General features: G+C 51.3%; 9 protein-coding genes across 9 annotated transcripts; 7 read left to right on the forward strand and 2 right to left on the reverse strand.

Annotated features, from left to right (window-relative positions):
* Positions 1–268: 268 nt before the first annotated feature.
* Positions 269–1,829, reverse strand: HMPREF1120_03363 (WSC domain-containing protein; the record flags this gene model as incomplete). Its single annotated transcript, XM_009157431.1, has 3 exons — positions 269–1,370; positions 1,423–1,579; positions 1,631–1,829. The coding sequence occupies 3 exons, from the start codon at positions 1,827–1,829 to the stop codon at positions 269–271; spliced, it is 1,458 nt and encodes a 485-aa protein (XP_009155679.1).
* Positions 1,830–4,020: 2,191 nt separating this feature from the next.
* HMPREF1120_03364 (L-asparaginase) lies at positions 4,021–5,866 on the forward strand (the record flags this gene model as incomplete). Its single annotated transcript, XM_009157432.1, has 5 exons — positions 4,021–4,027; positions 4,085–4,120; positions 4,175–4,436; positions 4,501–4,703; positions 4,761–5,866. The coding sequence occupies 5 exons, from the start codon at positions 4,021–4,023 to the stop codon at positions 5,864–5,866; spliced, it is 1,614 nt and encodes a 537-aa protein (XP_009155680.1).
* A 1,573-nt stretch (positions 5,867–7,439) lies between these two features.
* Positions 7,440–8,764, forward strand: HMPREF1120_03365 (nitrogen metabolite repression protein nmrA; the record flags this gene model as incomplete). Its single annotated transcript, XM_009157433.1, has 2 exons — positions 7,440–8,083; positions 8,314–8,764. The coding sequence occupies 2 exons, from the start codon at positions 7,440–7,442 to the stop codon at positions 8,762–8,764; spliced, it is 1,095 nt and encodes a 364-aa protein (XP_009155681.1).
* A 1,633-nt stretch (positions 8,765–10,397) lies between these two features.
* On the forward strand, positions 10,398–11,255 carry HMPREF1120_03366 (phosphoglycerate mutase; the record flags this gene model as incomplete). Its single annotated transcript, XM_009157434.1, has 1 exon — positions 10,398–11,255. The coding sequence occupies one exon, from the start codon at positions 10,398–10,400 to the stop codon at positions 11,253–11,255; it is 858 nt and encodes a 285-aa protein (XP_009155682.1).
* A 452-nt stretch (positions 11,256–11,707) lies between these two features.
* Positions 11,708–12,295, forward strand: HMPREF1120_03367 (uncharacterized protein; the record flags this gene model as incomplete). The annotated part of the gene is made up of 1 exon (XM_009157435.1): positions 11,708–12,295. One exon carries the CDS (start codon positions 11,708–11,710, stop codon positions 12,293–12,295), a length of 588 nt encoding a protein of 195 aa, XP_009155683.1.
* A 241-nt stretch (positions 12,296–12,536) lies between these two features.
* HMPREF1120_03368 (uncharacterized protein) lies at positions 12,537–13,589 on the forward strand (the record flags this gene model as incomplete). The annotated part of the gene is made up of 1 exon (XM_009157436.1): positions 12,537–13,589. The coding sequence occupies one exon, from the start codon at positions 12,537–12,539 to the stop codon at positions 13,587–13,589; it is 1,053 nt and encodes a 350-aa protein (XP_009155684.1).
* A 1,172-nt stretch (positions 13,590–14,761) lies between these two features.
* On the forward strand, positions 14,762–15,783 carry HMPREF1120_03369 (uncharacterized protein; the record flags this gene model as incomplete). Its single annotated transcript, XM_009157437.1, has 2 exons — positions 14,762–14,814; positions 14,892–15,783. 2 exons carry the CDS (start codon positions 14,762–14,764, stop codon positions 15,781–15,783), a joined length of 945 nt encoding a protein of 314 aa, XP_009155685.1.
* Positions 15,784–15,800: 17 nt separating this feature from the next.
* Positions 15,801–19,059, reverse strand: HMPREF1120_03370 (uncharacterized protein). The gene is made up of 7 exons (XM_009157438.1): positions 18,558–19,059; positions 18,256–18,289; positions 17,960–18,065; positions 17,843–17,878; positions 17,489–17,540; positions 17,376–17,434; positions 15,801–17,287 (listed from the first exon to the last, which is right to left on the reverse strand). Exons 1-7 carry the CDS (start codon positions 18,635–18,637, stop codon positions 17,028–17,030), a joined length of 627 nt encoding a protein of 208 aa, XP_009155686.1. The 5' UTR covers positions 18,638–19,059; the 3' UTR covers positions 15,801–17,027.
* On the forward strand, positions 16,253–16,794 carry HMPREF1120_03371 (uncharacterized protein; the record flags this gene model as incomplete). Its single annotated transcript, XM_009157439.1, has 2 exons — positions 16,253–16,569; positions 16,629–16,794. 2 exons carry the CDS (start codon positions 16,253–16,255, stop codon positions 16,792–16,794), a joined length of 483 nt encoding a protein of 160 aa, XP_009155687.1.
* Positions 19,060–19,063: the final 4 nt, after the last annotated feature.

Here is a 19,063-nt window from a genome sequence, read left to right on the forward strand (position 1 = left end):
TCTCATGTTCAGCTTGACCATGAAAGTTTCCAGCTCTCTTTCACCAAATTGATCAGCCATCTCCGTCCTGATTCGAGCAATGTCATCATCTCATGTCTGTTGAATGTTATGGTGCTCCCGGCACCTCATCGTGCAAAAGAAAAGGTCATTATCATCGTTGCATCATTCCGTTCTTGACGAGTCGTTTCCAAGACATAGTTGGGCTTGTAACTACCCAAGTACGCCACCTTGACAAGTTATACTCATCCGGAAACCTGGTCACCAGCCTTCAAGGCCGAACCAGTCCGATTGCATGACCGTTTCGGTGAATGCCACGATGCTTGTGACGGGCCGCTGCGGAGGGAGCTGCTTGAGCTGCGACCTCGGTAACAGTCACTGTAACAATATCTTCCACCAGAATCTCATGCACCTCCATACTGCCACTCATGTAGGTTGTGGTGACAGTCGTCTGGGTACCTGCAACTGTTGAATATGGAGTGGTCGCATTTGAATTGGAGGATATAGTAGCCGCAACTGTCGCAGACACAGACAACAGACTAGAAGTTGGCTGCGCGACTGCGTTGGACACAGTACTATTGGCGGTTTGTGAGGCTGCAGTTGGTGCGGCGGCACCGGGCATGGTGGCCGGTTCAGGTCCTGCCTGCACTTTCATCTTTCCTGGCAATTCCTGGACCATGTTGATCGGCTCAGTCTGTAAGACTTCTGGAACCTCCATCTTGCACTGTACAGCAGCTGAGCTGTCTTGCACCGAGAATATGGGGCAAGCCTCTTGAATACCAGTGCTGGTGGGACCAGTACAAACTGTATTGTCAATGGCATTTTGCAGGACACCTTCCTCCCAGCCGCACATAAAGTCTCCGTGATAGCCATAGCCGGTAGGGTCGCCGTTGGAGAACACAAACCGGCCGTCTATGCCCGCAAAGAGATCCGTCTGGTAGATTGTCTCGTAGAACAAGATCGGCAGCTTAACGGGATATCCCTCAGGGCATATGCCATATTTGATCTCGCTAGGATACGCGACGTGAGTGGTATGATTGTCACTGTCAAGATCCTTGCCATTCCAGCAGGATGGAAACACAATCTCTGCCCGCACACCCTGTGCACACGTGGCATCAATAAAGCTCTTGTCGCGCATACCATGATGTTCCAATGCGCCTTCCGGGGTTCTGCTGTAGTTGAGACAGTTGAAGCCAAGTGCTTTCTCCATCAGGGCCTGTTGAGTCATGTCGCTCGCAGTCCATTTTGCCATAGGAGGGTCAGGATCAGGGCCGTAGAATGCACGCTTGACAGAGTTTCCTGCGATCATGCGGAAGTTCTGCGGAAATGCAGTGGATGAAACATTGGCTATGCCACTCTCGGTAAAGTAATAGCTAAAGTTGTCAGCAAATAAGATTTGATAGATATAACTGACTCTCAACTTACACGGTCATTCCTCCAGAGGTTGGAATCATCTCAAATGTGCCGTTGGAGTGCTCAAAGTACATGCGCGGAGCCCAGTAGACCGAGTGATCCTGTGTGATGGAACAGCTCGTACAGTTGGAGGACAACAAGTCGTCGAGAGTAGGGTCGAGGCCGAAGTCTGCGGCATGGTCAGCTTTCACTTGTCCGTCACATTCTCAATCATACTCACTGGATGCGCCAAAGCTGACATGGAGATGTTGCGACGCCTGTCCTGGTGCCATAATAGGATCGACACGTCCATTACCCAGCTCGCCAAAGCACAAGTGACGGAAGAAGGCATGAGCAGGAGCGACGTAGAGGAACAATGTAATGAAGAGGACCATAGGGCCAAGGGCGAAAGACTTGAGCTTAACGCGAGGGATAGCCATGACGATGAGAGTGTGTCTTGTCAAGGTTGGTTAAGAGAGGTTGATGTCGATAAGGTACTGGGGGTTAAGATCGGTTGTTGTGGTGAGGGATTGAATCAGGGATAAAGAGTTGATATCGAGCGAATGTCGATAAGAGAGGAGAGGTAATCACTGCCGGCGAAGAAGGGTAGATCGGAGAAGGATAAAGGCGGTTCGCGCCCTTGGGGATGAGGTGGAAGATGAATGGTGATGGTGTGGGTGGAAGAGGGAAGAGTTGAGGTCGTGTGGTAAGTCAGTTGAGGTCGCAGTCAAGGGGAAAGTGCTGAGTGCTTACTTTAGAAACGCAGGCAATTCTTTGTTGGCGGTGCCAGAATTGCAGAGTGTCTTTGTCGCGATTCTTTCTTGTCGAGACTTTATGTTCCAACACAGAGCAGAAGAGACAAGATCCGGCCGGCGTCTTGATAACTTGCCCACCACTACACTGCTCTCCAGTCGGTGACAATGCAACGAGCTGCGATGCTCACCAGGAGCAAGTGCACGAGATCCTCCTCGACCTTCTCTCCGTCCTCTGACCCGTTTCTCTGACACGAGCTGAGCCTCTGAGTTCCAGCTGATCTGTTGGCCCTTCAGTCACCCTCTTGCACTCTTCACACTGCGTCCCTCAGGAGCAATCGGCTGCTCCTGGGCGGCGGGAGGGTTCCCCGAAAGCAATTCTCCCAACTTCTCTCACGTGCGCATGTTCATCTTGTTCCTCTTCACACACAGGGATGGGAATCACGGGGCTCAAGACTGATCATGGGTGCAATGGCCAATGTCAAAGCCAACAAGTGAACCGAACGGTGTCCAGCAAGAGACGACATACTAACAGTGGAAAGAGAACTCACGGATTTGCAACACAGAGCAGCACTACCTAGATAAACAATAAAACCACGGGGAATAGGAAACTCATTGCGGAAGACACAGACAGCTTCAATGCACTATGATGAGGCACAAATCTCCTGAGCGCATCTTACAGACATGGTCATTCGTTTGCAACATGCATCATCAATGCAGCATGCAAGGGCCAGGCTAGGCTCAGATCCTGCAGTGGTTGCTGAACCATGGGTGAGCGCCCAGATGAAATCTCAATGTCTGCTGGCTTCCTGTTTTGAATCCTGGAAGAGTGCCAAAGCACAAAGAAAGAGAGGTCTGTCTGGCTTCTCTCTTCCCCTTTCACTTCTTTGTTGTTGCACGTGTGCATGGCACTTCTTTGTCATTGCTTCTGCAGGTTGCCGTCGACTAATTTCCACAGGCGCTCAGTGTGGTGTAGAGGCAGCCGCAAAGAGATGCAATTGGAGCGCATCGTCTCAAGAGACAGATTGCAAGCCGGAGAGCAATGCCTGCCGGACCTGCCACTGAGACCGGAATAGCAGCCACAGGCTTGCATATGTCAACATGGCAGTGTTGCTTGCGTGACTGTGTTCCAGACACAGTGTAGCAGCCCAAGAATCAGAAGCCAGCAGCTCAGAACAAAGCATTACAAAGAAGACACCTGGCAGGCGTCCACGTTTGCGTTTGCGAATGGGAGTAGGAGCTGTCAGTTGTCGAACACTGGAAACAAGCAAGATGTTAGAGAAAGAGGGTGGTCTAAGTTAAGTACCTAGTCCATATCTCTGATCCAGTTGCCAGCTTCTCAGACTTAGCTCAAGCCGGCCAGGATCAACAATACGGGTGCGCCACCACTGCAAGGGGCGCCCTTAGCCCATGCGAGTTGCAGGCTCACTGCCGAAGATTAAGCTCACCACCACTGGGTTTACAGACCTGGATTCAAAAACTAAAATGGACGTTTTGAAAGAAAAAGGCCTTTGCGGGCAACAAACGACAAACATGATGCAGGCAGAAACCATCAGATCGAGTTAATTCGCAAGAATAAACTCTGGATCCCGGCACGCCCCTCCAATACTCCTTGGTACGTGCCTGGACTTACTGCTTGTGGACCGCCCGTGTCTGGGCGGATCTACAAGGCGTCCGGGCGGCGGAAATGTACCCTTTCCATCAACGCGGTCATGGAGTAGCGCGCAAACATTAACCTTCGGATACAATTTTCCACCAGGGTACAAGGTTTAGGTCCTCATCCTCTGGGAAATATGACTTTAATACTTTTATAATCAGACGCTCCTTAATTCAAAAATTTGAGCTTGACCTCGATGCTGCAGCAGGAGAATTTTAAAGCATGGACGGTAGGTCGGAGAATGCTGGGTTACGTCGATAACCGAATCGGGCTCACAGACAAACAGGAGCGAGTGAAGAATCGACCAGTCCCTTGAGGCAGAGTATGTACTTGACGGTTGCAAGATCTGTGTGACACTTGGCTAACGGTGTTGAAGCGACCGACAATATGTCACAAGGCTATGTTCCTGAGGCCCGAATCCTGGTCATCATGACAGGAGGTACCATTTGTATGCAGAAGTCGCCGGATGGCCTCGTACCAGCCCGCAATTTCCTGGACCGGTGCATGGCTCCACGACCCGAGTTCAACGATGGATCAAGTCTTGAACCCATGGAAGTCATGTTCCACGACGGAGCGGACGGCCTGGGCAAATTGCAATGCTTGAGGACACCAACCAGTGTCTACGGGAAACGTGTGAGGTGAGTACTCCTCATGCAAAGTCCTTCACGTCCTTTTACTGACCACCCTGCTCCTCTACTGCAGGTATGCGGTGCTAGAGTATGAAGAGCTACTGGACTCTTCTTCCATCGACAGCAAAGGATGGGACCAAATAGCCATGAGCATCTATCGGAACTACAAGCTTTTCGACGGTTTCGTGGTTCTTCACGGCACAGACAGTCTGTCCTACACATGTTCAGCACTGAGTTTCATGTTACAGAATCTGGGCAAGCCCATTATACTCACAGGTGAGTCCTATATTGAAGGAAACCCATTGGGATGCATCCAAACTCACCGTGGAGAAGGATCCCAGGTGCCATTCTCAGAGCGCAAAAACGATGCTTTAGACAACCTGCTGGACTCACTCGACATTGCTGCGCACTTCATGATACCCGAAGTATGCCTTTGTTTCAACTCGACGTTATTTCGGGGAAATCGCAGCACCAAGGTATCCGCCAGCGCCTTCGACGCCTTTGCATCTCCCAACCTCCCACCACTGGCTAGAATCACAGCAGTAGAAACGTCAGTGGCCTGGAATCTGGTTACCCGACCGACGTCACTTGCGCCGTTCAGCGTTCAACCAGATCTCGACATCCATCATGTGGCATGTCTAAGAATATTTCCCGGCATCAAGCCTAAGATGGTCGAGGCAGTGTTGCGAACAGAAGGTCTGCGAGGGCTGGTCCTGGAGACTTTTGGCGCCGGGAATGCGCCTAGTGGGCACGACAACAAGTTGATCCAGGTCATAGCCGACGCGGTGCAACGAGGCATTGTAATTGTTAATGTCACTCAATGTCTCACGGGCAGCGTCAATCCACTATATGCGCCAGGAATGGCTCTTGGCCGCGCTGGGGTGGTCGCCGGTGGTGACATGACAAGCGAAGCTGCCTTAACCAAATTGGCCTATCTGCTGTCCCTCCCGGGAGCAACACCGGAATCCGTGGCCAGAAACATGGCCATCTCCCTTCGAGGCGAGCTCACGGAACGCTCGGAAACCGTTTTCAGCCATCCAACGGGCGAGCTGTCGTCACCTGTTGCTCAACTCACCGCCATTGCATATGCGATCGCCAGCGGAGACATCGACAAGGTCAAGGAGCTGTTACGGCAGGACGATCAACTTATGAATCGGCCAGACTATTCCGGCAACACTCCTGTCCATCTGGCGGCCACGGGACCTAGCCTTGCCGTCCTGCGGTATCTGCTATCATTAGGAGCGTCAGTTCATCTGCGCAACCATACAGGCTCGGGCAGGACACCCTTGTTTGTAGCTGCAAATGCCGGCCTCCTGCCACACGTAATGCTCCTTCGACAGGCCGGCGCACATCTCCACCCGGAAGAGGTAGACACCGCCAGACTGCATGCAAGCCAGAGACCAGAGGTCTGGAGACATACCGGCCTGGACGTCGACTAGGCGTCTGGGATAGTGATTGGAAGTCCATACAAGCTCCAGTGGGTAAAATGCCCAGAAACACAACTACTAAGCTCCAGACAATCCAACACATGACCTGTGGCACCCACGTATCATTGGACTAGCGTAAAGACCAGGAGGAGCAAGACAACAACAGAACAGGACCACGCCGGCTACGAAAGAAGACGATTTGCTGCTCTGTTGTGCCTCGACCTCCCGTGGCAGTAGCAGTAGCAGTGCCCTGCCGCCCGAACATTGCTTTCCGGAGGTGAACAGACCGCTCAAAAAAATCCACCAGGTCATGATCTCTCTTGATGGGGCCGCGGAGGTATCCGACATCGAACCGATGCACCGTGCCCAGCGATTACACCTGCCTGAAGGGTATACCCCCTGGCAGATTATTGTGCCCCTGGCTTTCAAGTTGTCAGGCTCAAGGCCGATCCAACCACAATGACCACTGCTGCGCTGACTGCTGCCTCTCGAGTTTACCGCCTCAACGTCGCCAGTGGGAACCAGTTATTATGAATCTTTTAGGTGCCATTGACGCCAGCTTTCTCTCAGTAAGACGCTACACCGATGTCCGCCAGGCCAGGCAGGCTAGGCCTCCTCTCTTTGGACGCGACTTGATGCCGTCGACCCTTGACCGATTGATAAAGGATAACAATAATAGACAGATTAATGATGAGATAGTCATCCCCCGCCTTTCCACCGGCCCCCGCATTCGATTTGTCGGTCCAAGTTGTGCCTGGTGTCAGTGCCAGTGTTGCATTCAAGTTGTGTCGAAGGGCATTTTTTTCCGGCCGTCAACCTACGACAACCGTTTCCCTTCACCTCCCGCCCTCCCCCCTTCATGTTGTGCAACTCAACTTCGGACCAGCTGTCATTTGTCTTCCTGAGCGTATCGCAGGCTCCAAGCGGCCCTTTTTTGTCTCCTGATTGTTCCTGTCGCCGGACTCTCGGCCCCGTGCAAATTCGAGTTGCTGAACGGCCCCAGCACCCCGCCGGCCAACGTTCGATCGCGGTTACGTAAAGGAATAGGCTGCATCAGGTTTGGTGATGGACTTTTTCGCAAACGCTGCCGCAGAAATTGCTCAGCCAAGGGTCCTCACTGGAACCGTATTACGGCAGAGAATCCAGTCGAGTTTCTGTTACCTTTTGTGGCAGGAATGGCGATATTCTCTAGTAACATAGTATCATCTACTACTACTACTGCTATTGCTGCTACAGTACCACTTGAACATGGATGTCCTCAACAACTCGAACGTCGAACTTGAAGCCCATGTCGCTATGGTGTGATTACTCTTTGTTTTGTGTCAATTATTTTATTTACGTGTTGCTTCTCTCGCAACAAATGTTTCCTGCCGCTGCCTCTGGGCCTCTCCCTCCCTGATCGTGGTTGTTAGTTTATTGTTGTTGTTGGTGTGTCTCGATTGTTGTGGTTACGATCTATTTTGGAACTCCAGCAGAGTTTCTTTCTGGGTACCTACTACTACTACCTAGGTAGTACCTCGCGCGCGCATCCTCCCAGGTATATTACACCACCTCCAACATTTGAAGAGGCCCCTTTTCCACCCACATGCCCCAACCGAAAAAGACAATCGCCATTGTCAATGGGACAGGACGGCAAGCAGCCTCGGTGATCCGGGCCGTGACGGCAGTTGGATATGCAGTACGGGCACAAGTCTACTCGACCGAGGGTCTGGTCGCCGAAGAACTTTCGGAGTTACCCAACGTGACCCTTCTCGAGGGAGGACTATTGGACAACCAGCCCTTGATCGACGAGCTTTTCAACGGTGCCCAACTCGCCTTCATCAACACCATCCACCTGGCCGGCGACGAGATCAAGATCGGCAAAGCGCTCGCGGACGCCGCGAAAAGGCGCAACATCCAGCATTTTGTTTATTCGAGTATGCCGGACCATTCGATCCATAATCCGAATTGGCCTGCTCTGCCCCTATGGGCGTGCAAGTTCACCGTCGAGAATTATATTCGACAGTTGGGTCTCCCGGCCACGTTCGTCTATGCGGGTATTTACAATAATAACTTTACGAGTTTGCCGTATCCGTTGTTTTGTATGGATTTCAAGGATGATGGGACCCTCGAGTGGAGAGCGCCGTTTCATCCGGATACGAAGTTGCCTTGGCTCGATGCGGAACATGATGTTGGGCCCGCGGTATTGCAGGTACTCAAGGATGGGCCGAAGAAGTGGGTTGGTCAGAGGTGAGCATACCACTAATCCCGTTGATATCCTGGAGAGTTTTTTGCTTCGCTTTGTTTTGGCTTTTCTCTTCTGTCTATCTCTTTTCTTTCTGTGGCTAGGAAAGATGACTCGGACATGATGTTTCGGTGTGGTGTTGCTCGGGCGGTGTCTCTGTTTGGTGATGGTTCATTCACTCGTCAAATCCTATCTTGTTTCCGAAGTCGGAATTTGCTAACAATGGTATCGTCAGAATCCCTCTAGCATTCGAAAACCTCACCCCCCTTCAAGTCTGCGACATCTTCGGCCGCGCCCTCGAGCGCCCATGCCGCTACGTCTTCGACCAACACATTGAGATCAAAGTCCCCATACCCAACGTCTACCGCCAACAACTGGCCGGAATCGAGGTGTTATTTGGCATCTATAACGCGCCGTATTTCCCTGGCCCGGATTTTGAGTACAATTCTCGTCGGAAAGGGAGTAACGACACGATTACAAGTGGTGGTGGTGCTACTATGGGCGGTAGTCACGGTCACGGTCACGATCGCAAGGCCGCCGCCGGCAAGCCGGGGAAATTGACTGATATTGCGCGCGAACTGTGGCCTGGGTGGCGGTCGTTGAGCGAGTATGTTAGTACGGCGTTCATTGTCGAGGAGGAGGCGAATGGGAAGACGTGGATGATTGATAAGAGCGTGAGTACTTGAGCCACCTTTCCGTAAGGATGGGTAAAGTTAAGGTACTTGGATTGGCATGCCTTCACTATCTAAGTGAATGAGAGTGCCTTTGCCTGGTCTGAGGGTGCTATGGCACATGGGATGAAACCTCGACCGGGATTACGAAACTTTGAATGTGAATTCAATTTCGGACGAGGATGAACGGACGAAGAAAGAAAGACGACTTGCTTACGACGTGAGGGAAAGGATTTTCTGGGGGGGCTTGGGAAGAGAAAAATGAAAAGTATGTGGACAAACCTGACTACAGAAACACCACTGCACACCATCACAGCGGTGTCTCTTGTCGAGTCGAAATGGAGGCGCGCAGTTTGCGCAAACAAAACGCATCAAGGGCGTGGGCGCGACGGGGATTCGGGTTTCCTTTTCCCTTTTGGTATCTTCTATTGTGGGGTGGTCACTAGGAGCCATACGGAACGCAATAGAGTTGAGATGAAAGCAATTGGAGGTACAGGTACAGATACTTATCGAAAGCATGGTAATATGGCACGGCATGCCAGGCTCAAGGATGGATGGGTGGGTGTGTAACTCAACTGCAAAAGTTCAAGTTCAACCCCCGACTTGGATGTCATTACTATAGTAGGCACCCTGGCCCCGGTCTCTTCCCTCGAGAGACTTGGATGCCGAGAGATGAGCCTCGGTAAAGCTGATCAAAGAGATTGAGATCACGATCATCGCTGCTTGGATGTCTCAGCTTTCTGGTTAGACAGATACTAGCACTGCAGAGCAAGCAGTCTGGTCATGGCCGCTCGTCTCTGACCATTTTGTTATCACTGCCTGCCAGTGCGCGTAATCAGATGGCTTTTAGCCTACCTAGGTACTGTATCTTCCCCGCCGATCCGAGCGGAGGCGGAGATGCAGTCGTAGATCTGGACCTGGATCTAGATCTGGGATCTTGAGCTTGGAGGGGACTTGGCTGGCACTGGCACACCAGATGATCGCCGTTGTCGGCATTGATCGCACCTTGAGTCGCCAAGTTCCATCTCGCATTTCGCGTCAAAGTTCACTCCTTGAAGACGGGAGGTAAAAGTTCATCATGTTTTTGCATCGCTCGGTTGCAAATGATGGGTGAGACGTGCTCTGAGTTGTTTCAAGAGCTTGAGAGGTACTAAGGACTTGAAGTTTGGTGTGGATGGGCCCACTGCCACTGACAGCTTACCTTTCTTATCAGGCCAAATTTGCAGGTAACTGAGAACATACTGGCGACCGTTGCCAAGGCTGCTTGCTCCTGAGATCTGTACAGTATCTTGTTGTCGATATCTGTTGGGAGGGGCTTAATGTCAAACCTGTCAACCACGTTCATAAACAACATGGTGCCTTCCGACTAGAGGGGCTGGTGCATTGTCCTCAATTTGTAGAGCAAAGTCTGGAGAATACAGCCATCTGCACGGTCGGATCTTTTATATTTTTGGTTTTGTTTTGCAAGATCGCCGGGTGTTCTAAAAAGGATATTCATCTTCCCAATCTGGATCAATCGAAGCTTTTCAACTTTACAAGCTTGCCCATCCTAGGTCAAAATTGGATCAGGCCTTTTGCCAACGAGAGCTGTTGAACGTGCAGTGGGCCAAGCGCTGCGCAACACAACGCAACTGGGGCACCTTCCAGGATGGCAGAAAAAGATGCGGCAACGCCTCGAGTGTTCCTGATGCGTCATGGTAAGCTGAACTCCCGACTCACCCCACAACAATGTGGTAGCTTCTGCCTCAGGCGAGAGGAGACATCGGACAAGTCATATCTTTTGGAGGAAAGCGTCAAAGTCAAGAACACCGTCACTCATACCACAAACTTGAATGCAGGACAAACCGAATGGTCTCAAAATGGGCGATATACCGGCATCACGGACATTCCTCTCTTGCCAAAGGGAGAGGAAAAGGTTCGACACACTGCATCGGTTGTCTTCGGGCCTGGACGACTGATTGACCCGGCAAAACTGGCAAAGGTCATTTGCAGTCCACGGAAGCGAGCCACGCGGACACTCGAACTACTGTTGGAGCAGATCGATGATCAGGGCTCCGCGGCGGCCAAACAGGCTTTGCAAGACAAAGCCGAAATCACCGAGGAGATTGCCGAATGGGGCTACGGCGACTATGAAGGACTTTTGACCGGGCAGATCCGCGACTTGCGCAAACAACGAGGTCTAGATCAGGACCACCCGTGGGATATTTGGCGCGATGGCTGTGAAGGGCCCGGAAGCGAGGCTCCGGCTCAAGTCACGGCGAGGTTGGACGGTATCATTTCCCGCATCACGGCTCTGCAGGGCGAAGGAATGAAGAACGGTCAAAGGAACTGCGATGTCTTGGTCGTGGCTCATGGCCATATCTTGAGAGCTTTTGTCAAGAGATGGTTGGGGTTTGGGCTGAGCGATAGACTAGAGATGATGCTGGAGCCCGGCGGCGTGTGTGGGTTGAGTTATGCACATGAGGACATTGCGAAGAGGGCCGTGCTTGTTGGAATGAGTTACTGATCTGGATGCTGATAGAGTTGCTGCATAGATACATAGATGACATGGACTGGGACGTTTACATGGAAGACTAGATAGTTTGATGACACTGGTACCTGCCTTGGGAGAGGTCGCTTGGGGTTTCAGGCATATTCAGTACCACTGCACAGCAATGTGCAAAAACTCCGTAAACACTTCAAACCCCAACTTCTTACGAGTTACTGTATCTCCCTTCACCTCAACGTCTTTACAACCTCAGCGCTCGAGGAGCCTCGATGAGTCACATACCCTCACTAATCTGCCGATCATTTGACGCAGATACGGACGTCCGACGGCGATCCCAAAGGACAGCCGGATGCCTGCCGTGATGGTTTCACGGTTACCATCACAAAGATGAGCTCGTCTCAACAACGACGAGGAAGATAAGAATCCTCTCCCTCAGTCTCTAGGCGAATACTATCTCTTCTCACAACGTCATGGCTGAAGCAGCAAAAGACCACATCACGGACGTCGTCGAACAGAGCGGCGGCGACAATTCTCAAGTTCCAGTAACAGGTTTTCAAGTTGTTCATCCATCAAGAGCAGACACGACGCACACATCCAGAATCGATGATTGGGATTACATCGACCACCTTATAATTACTGACAGGCAGGATATGGACCAGCTCAAGAAACAAATGGCATATGTTCTGGGTGAAGTGCAGAATCTTCAGAGCGAACTGCAGGATTTTAAGAACGAAATTGACGAACGTCTTTGGCAGTTTGAGACGGGCGTCAAACCGCTAACCACGAAGCCTGAATTTGGTCAGCCTGAACTTGGATCGCACCGGCAAGCCTCGATAGCCTGGATAACGGGGGTAATCCTCAAGCTCCATTACGATGAACAGAAACGCCGGCTACCTAGCCGAAGAGACGTTAAGACCAAAGTTGTACCTCGCTCCAAAAACGACTATCTCGTGGCATCACTTGAGGAGTCGGATGAACGCCAGCGTATGTTGGACGGCTGCACACATCTTTGGAAGAGACTCAAAGAGCAGATACGGCCCAAAAAGCTACCGTACTAATGGACAAAACCACTCAGCCGGGACGAAAAGAAATATCTGAGCACTGCGATCATGAACTGAGAGAATTCGAACCTGTGTGAAAAGGCAAACGCAGCTACCACAATAGTCAGAGATTAGATAATCAAGCTCTTGTGTCGTTACTAGCACCGTGACTACAATGTTGTAGTATTGCTAGGCAAGTCAACCGAATACTTGCAGGGTCAACCACTGAATTGTATTGTCTGATTGCCATGCCTCCCTCATGCCTTCGGAAGATGGCGCTGTAACCTCGAATGCGGCTCTTGCTGACGAGCTGGAAGCCTTGAACGCGATTTACAATCCAGAAACCCTCGTAGTTGAAAGCGACGGCTCAACCTCCGGCTCCAGTGCCAATCCCACCGAGGCTGCGACCACCGCAGTTCTGCGACTACCAGATCTTCCGTTTTCCTTCCTTGTGACCTTCCCCGGGGACTATCCCGATGTACCTCCCACGATCGTCGGGACACAATCGACAGGAGGCAGTGGAAAAGGCGAAGGGGAGGCGGCGGTGACGGTATTGCGGGAGGTGCTTGGACGAGTCTGGACGCCTGGGCAGGTGTGTCTATTTGATCTGGTGGAAGAAGCTGGACCCATAGTGCAGGAACACCAGCAGCAGCATGGCTCGGCTCAAAATTACTCCCAAGATGCTACGAACAGGTCCGAGCATGAACACCACCACTACTCTCCTCCTTCCACCACCGATGATGGCTTGGACCAGAAGCTTATGGATTTGACTCTGACTGGTGCTTCTGATCCCACAGCTGCCGCGTCGAGCTCGACCATAACGCCTCCGGCGTGGACCATGTCGGAGCCCTTGACGGTGAACAAATCGACCTTTGTCGCACGAGCGTGTCCTGTCTCGTCATTGCCTGAGGCCATGGACTCGATATCTCATCTGCTGGCTACGAATAAAAAGGTGGCGGGGGCTACTCATAATATAACTGCCTGGAGGATTCAGGGCAGCAATGTTCAGTCGTCGCAGTCGCAGCAACATAAAGGCAATGGCCCTGCTTCCACAATGACCACGATTCAAGATTGCGATGATGACGGTGAGACTGCCGCAGGCGGCAGATTGTTGCATCTCATGCAGTTGATGGACGTTTGGAACGTTCTGGTCGTCGTCACGAGATGGTATGGAGGCGTCAAGTTGGGCCCGGATCGGTTTCGACTGATCAATCAGGTTGCGAGAGAAGCTCTGGTTAAAGGAGGCTTTGTTAAGGATGAAGCCGACAAGGAGAAGGAGAAGACAAAAGGAAAGGGTAAAGGCAAGAAGTGAGTCGGGAAGCTACTATGAGAGAGGTTCTGCGGGAATCTCACCTGGATGTTCGTTTGGCGTTCGAGATGCCATGGTACAGAAGTTTGGACAGCTGAGGAAGTCATCGTACATACCTCAGATATCTACGAGATATTTACTACGCTGTATATACTGTTGATGAAGGTCAATCTTGGGCGTTTGACCACTCTGATATCCCCGTACAACTCCATGGGTCTCCTTCCAACCATCTCCTGGGGAAATGTTTCTCCCGTTGTGTCACTTCTGGATTGTGGCTGGGAGATCGATGCTAGTAGACTCGGAAAGTAGACAACTGCAACGCTACCTCGCCTGGTACCACTGCATAATATGTCGTACTAGAAAGCTACAATGTTGTACCTAGTAAAGTTGTGTTCAGCAAAGTGACTACACGTGACTGCACTTTTCGCAGCCAGATTCGCAACTTGAACCGTGTTCGAGTTCAGCCACAAACCGGTTTTTCTCGCTTCTCACTGCATGCCTCGCTTCGCTCTCCACATTTTGGCTTGAACTTCCCGCCCGTCTCCATCTCGAGCTCGACCTCATCCCTGTCTGCTCACAATGCCACGAGCTCTCCAGCCAGTAGCAGTGCTGGCAACAAGACCATCTTCGGTCAAGACCCACGGCTTCGCTCCATTCTCCACGCGAGTTCGTCATGATTTCTCGCTCTGCTCTCGGGCCGTGATGCCAGTGCGCCATGGATCCTCGATGCCTGACTGTGGCTTGCACCTCTGACGTCGACGTCGACCACCTCTACATTGGACTCGAAGCTGATGTAGTAGTACATTGGCAGGGACAAGGTGATGAGACTTTACAACTGACATGCCAGTGCCAGCCTCCCTTTCCCCCGCGCATGGATGAGCTGTCTTGTCTTCCTTGACGTCTGGCATTCCTCCTTTTTCATTTTGATTTGTGCATGTTTGATTTCATATTCTTCTTTATTTTCTTCTCCAAGGTGAAGGATTGGCCCAAAATCCCTACCTGCGGTTGACTCTTGCTGTTACTGTGCCTGACCCCGATCGCGAACTTCTCTGAAACCGCGAAATCCTCCTGCGAACGAGCCTCCACCCGAATCTTGGAAGCCAATTGCGCCCGAACGGAAAGACTGCTCCTCAGACTCACTCGCGCCGCGGACAATAGCAAGCCTAGTCTTCACAATGGATACTCAAAACTCGCAGGCCAAGCAACCAAAGGAGAAAAAGCTCCATGAGTATGTCTTGCCATGACACGACAGTGCTCTAGACTGTCTTGTATGAATAGAACAGCCGGCTGATGAATTTTATACAGACTCCTTACATCGTCCCTCGTAGACATCTACGTCGGCCCAGACTCGACCCGGTGGACTCTGCACGAAAAGCTTCTCTGCCACCACTCGCCGCTGTTCGACTCCATCTTCAATGGGCAAAACAAGAACGAGGAGAAGAAATCCCGCGGGAACAAGTCGTACAGTCTCGAGGACGAAGACGACGAATCTTTTGAATTGCTTGTAGGATGGTTGTATTCGCAATCTGTTCAAGACCCAAAATCCGAAAAGGACATTGGTCCTCTCCTCGAACTTTACACCTTGTCGGAGAGACTACAAATCCGCAAACTCGGCCTCGACATTGTCGACCTGGTTCGAGAATGGTACCACAAGACCTCGACGTACCCTGGCCTCCGCCGCGTTCAATACATCTATGCCGAGACGGATGAAGACAACGAGATGCGTGAGATGATGGTTTCCTCGGTGGCTCGCCAGTTGACCACGAGCGACAAGATTCCTTCGCATTGGGCCTCGGCGCTACAGCGCAACGGTCAATTGGCCGTGGATATCATTCGAGCCATTCAACAATGGCATATCGAAGAGCGCAGCATTCCTGACGCCCGGGATCTCAGCACCACTCGCGGGAGACAGAAGAACGGCGGTGACAGCAACAATCTTGGCTTCAGTGAGGTTGACAAGACAGAAGAGTCGTCTGAAACAAAGGACAACTCTGGGCCTGGATTCGTCAATGGCAATACCAACGGCAACGGTCCGAACGGGGTCAATGCAAGCGATGAGAGTGCCACTCCCACTGCCAGCGCGGACAATAGTGATGCACCGAATGTCAAGAGTGAGGAAGACGGAGAAGAGCAAGATGGCAAGGAAGAGGGTGGGGATACGGATGAAGATGCCGAAGCAGAAGATGATGAAGAGTAAGTTTTTGTGATGTCAAAGTGTTTGTGTGAGATTTGAGATTGCTATCTGTGCTGCGTGTGATAATACAAGTCTGTGTGGCAGCAATTTGATTACTTCAAGATTATGTTGTTCTTGTTAAGATGGCTTGGTCTTTTTGTCAGTCTTGAACGGGGAGACTTGAATCCGTTGATCGTCTTTTGTTTTTGTTTTTGTTTTTTTTCTTTTTTTTTTTGGTTGTTGTTCTTTTCTCAATGCTTTTGCTCCTCTTTTTTTGGCTTTTTCTTTCTCTCCCCTATCTCTCTCGATATTTGCCACCACGACCTACTGGCGAAAGAGAACCATCAAGCTGAGACCGCCCAATGTTGTCGGGTTGAAAAGAATAAATTCCCGCGCGCAGACGTTGGCTCTTCGACCGCCAGTGCCACGAGTTGATCCCCCAGACAAATGTGACGGCGTGACGGAGGCTAAGGGATTGGAGGTGAATACGGAGATGGAGATGGATGAGCAGAAGGTGGCTGCGGCCGCGGTGGCAGTGGCAGCGGGTACTGCAGCGGCAACTGCAGTGGCAGTAGAGGCAATACGACGTGCTTCATTGGAGGCTGAAGAACGAGAACGAGATTGGGACATGATGGACGAAGCAGAAGACGAACGGAACGGAGGAGGTGGAGGTGGTGATAGTGGTGGTGGTGGTGATGATGGCGACGGAGAAGGAGGCTATGGACACGAAGAGAATGGTGGACCAGGAGAAGGGGAAACGATACATACAGGACGAGAGCAAGAGCAAGAGCGTGACACCAAGCAAGCAAGGTTATCAACATCCTCACCTTTTGTCTCTTCTTGTTATCGATCGCCATCACCATCACCAGCATCAACACCGCTATTCAAGCCAACGTCCAAGACAGACACAGACACACAACTGTGCTCTTCTTCAGTTTCGGACCCAACGTCAACTTCAGTCTTTTCGGCACGCAGCAACACAAAAGCCGAACGGTTACTCTTGCTTTCGGCCTGGGTGGCTTGGTTTGTGTATAATTTCGGTGCTGTGTATGGGAAAGCATAGGTAATATAATATAATTGAAGTGAATGAATGGATAATAATCGCAGTGAGACCCGTCATGAGAATTGGATAATTGACTTTTAACCATCATCAGCAGGTACAATTAGTTGATTGGAACAACATCCGCCCTGGTTTGGGCAGTTTGGTATATTATCCAAGTTACCTACCTAGGTCCTTAGGTCGGTCCTGTAAGTATATTTGTCTACCTTCACAACCTCGCCTTGCCTGGTGCTTCGAGGCCTACACGGTCGTGATTTTCAGTTTGCTTTCGCTTTCTCCTTTCCATCCTCATCTCATCCCGGAGGGCCAAGTGATCCGGTCTCACGGGAACATTGACTTTATGATGGTCACAGGTGGCATAGACGATTCTGCGTGCCGGGTCGGAATCGGGGGATGTCATGGTCCCTCGGATCAGAGCCATGGTGCGACCGTGTTGGATGACTTGGCTGTGGATGTGGATTGTGGTGTCTGAACGGAACAAGTAAGCACATATTTGGACAAGGAGGCGGATGTATACACCCTAGGGGAGGGTTGGATGAGAAAGCTTCCGACTTACTGATAGGTACGGCGCGAAGATAGGAGATGTTCAATGCTCTGGTGACGCCGCCTTGGAAACTGTGGTGACAAGAATCAGAAGAGAGACACGTCCATCAGACAATTCGGACTTACTCCCAGTATCCAGGCTTTGCTACAGGACAGAGTGCCGTCGTGGTGCACATGTCTAACCCATGGAGATGGTGTCAGCAAGGGACCGTATAGTATCTGCATTCTTTGGCGGGAGGTGGGTCTGGCTCAAGCGAGGATCTGGGGCAGACGTGACTCAAGCCCTCGTAACTCTTGGTTTCTTCATCCTTGGAGGCTGAGCACTTCCCTGGAAGCTAGAGCGACAGTGGATTGGTCTCTCCTCCAGGAAGAAAGCCGAGCGATAATCCAATCCAAGGAGACCATGGTCAAAGAAGTGTCACCGGCGATAGGCCGAGACCGACCAGCACGCGGGCGCGGAGGTAATGTATGAGAACTCACCAAATATCACGCCTGCCGCACCGCCGTGCATCACACCTAATAGACGAGAAGAGTTTAAGTCAGTCGAAGCACACAACACAGGCTGAGACATGAAAGGACGGCTATCACCGTACGTACCGTTTTGGTTTGCATAAAATTCCGTGACTTTGAGTTCCCAGTGCACCCAACCCTCAGGCCCAGCATCCAACAGGACGACTTTGGTCATGAGTTCGACATCGTAGCCCTAAAGGTCAAGAAACGTTGTATGTCAGTCTGGGCATTGGAGGCCATTGGAACAGTATTCTGAAATGCAAATGCGCCCCACGAGAAGGGATTCTCACAGTCCCAGCCACAGCCTCGTAGACTCAGGACTGTCTGCGGATGGAACCAGGGCAGGATCAACGGTGTTTGAACGTAGGTACGGAATTGCTTACCTGGTATCCAGTTTTGAGCATAATGTATTGGAACCTATATAAAACCCGTAAAGGTCAGCTCGCTCGAGACATTGCTGTCCTGAAAGCACCGTAGTAGCGTAAGCAAGCCCTTTATTATCCGTCGTTCATCTAGCCGCACATCTCCTGCCATCAAGAGGCGGAGTAAGATACTGCCAAACACCCCGACCAGTTCATCTCTTGGAATTGCTCGCGCGGAACCAAAGGAAAAACCGCTAAATATACGCACTCACAGAAACCAAAAATGAAAGACTGCCGGAGACACAGAGTCCAGACAAACTTACAAATCAAGGGTTTCCTGCACCGCCGCTTTCGCTTTGGATTTGGCCTCGGCCTCGGATTCGACTTCACGTCGAGACCCCATTGTCGCTCTAAAGTCCGGGCTTCGATGTTGAGGGTCCGTTCGGCTTTGCGATTTCTGAAGTTCAATTCGTGGAATGTCTTAACCACTTCTGCTCGCTTTGCCAGAGATGATTTATAGCCCGCTTTTCACGCCTCATTGAATTCGGTATTAGTGTTGTTTCATCTCAGCCGGTAATATTCCTCTGTTCGTCCTTGAGATGAGGACACTGTTCACCAAAGTAGATGATCCGGTCAACTCGACTGGGGGTACGGGTTGTACTGGGTCGAGCGGAGACATACAGGTAACCGCAAGAAAGACTGACAAGCCAAGGGAAGACCCGGTATGCCTTTCTGTATCATACCTCAACGGATGGTGCATGCACAGGCACGATAGTTGTACTTTAAGCAAGAGGTCGTGGAAGACGAGGCTCGGCCCCTGGAACAAAAG

This window comes from Exophiala dermatitidis (genome assembly GCF_000230625.1).
Source record: "Exophiala dermatitidis NIH/UT8656 unplaced genomic scaffold supercont1.3, whole genome shotgun sequence".
Taxonomy (NCBI): domain Eukaryota; kingdom Fungi; phylum Ascomycota; class Eurotiomycetes; order Chaetothyriales; family Herpotrichiellaceae; genus Exophiala; species Exophiala dermatitidis.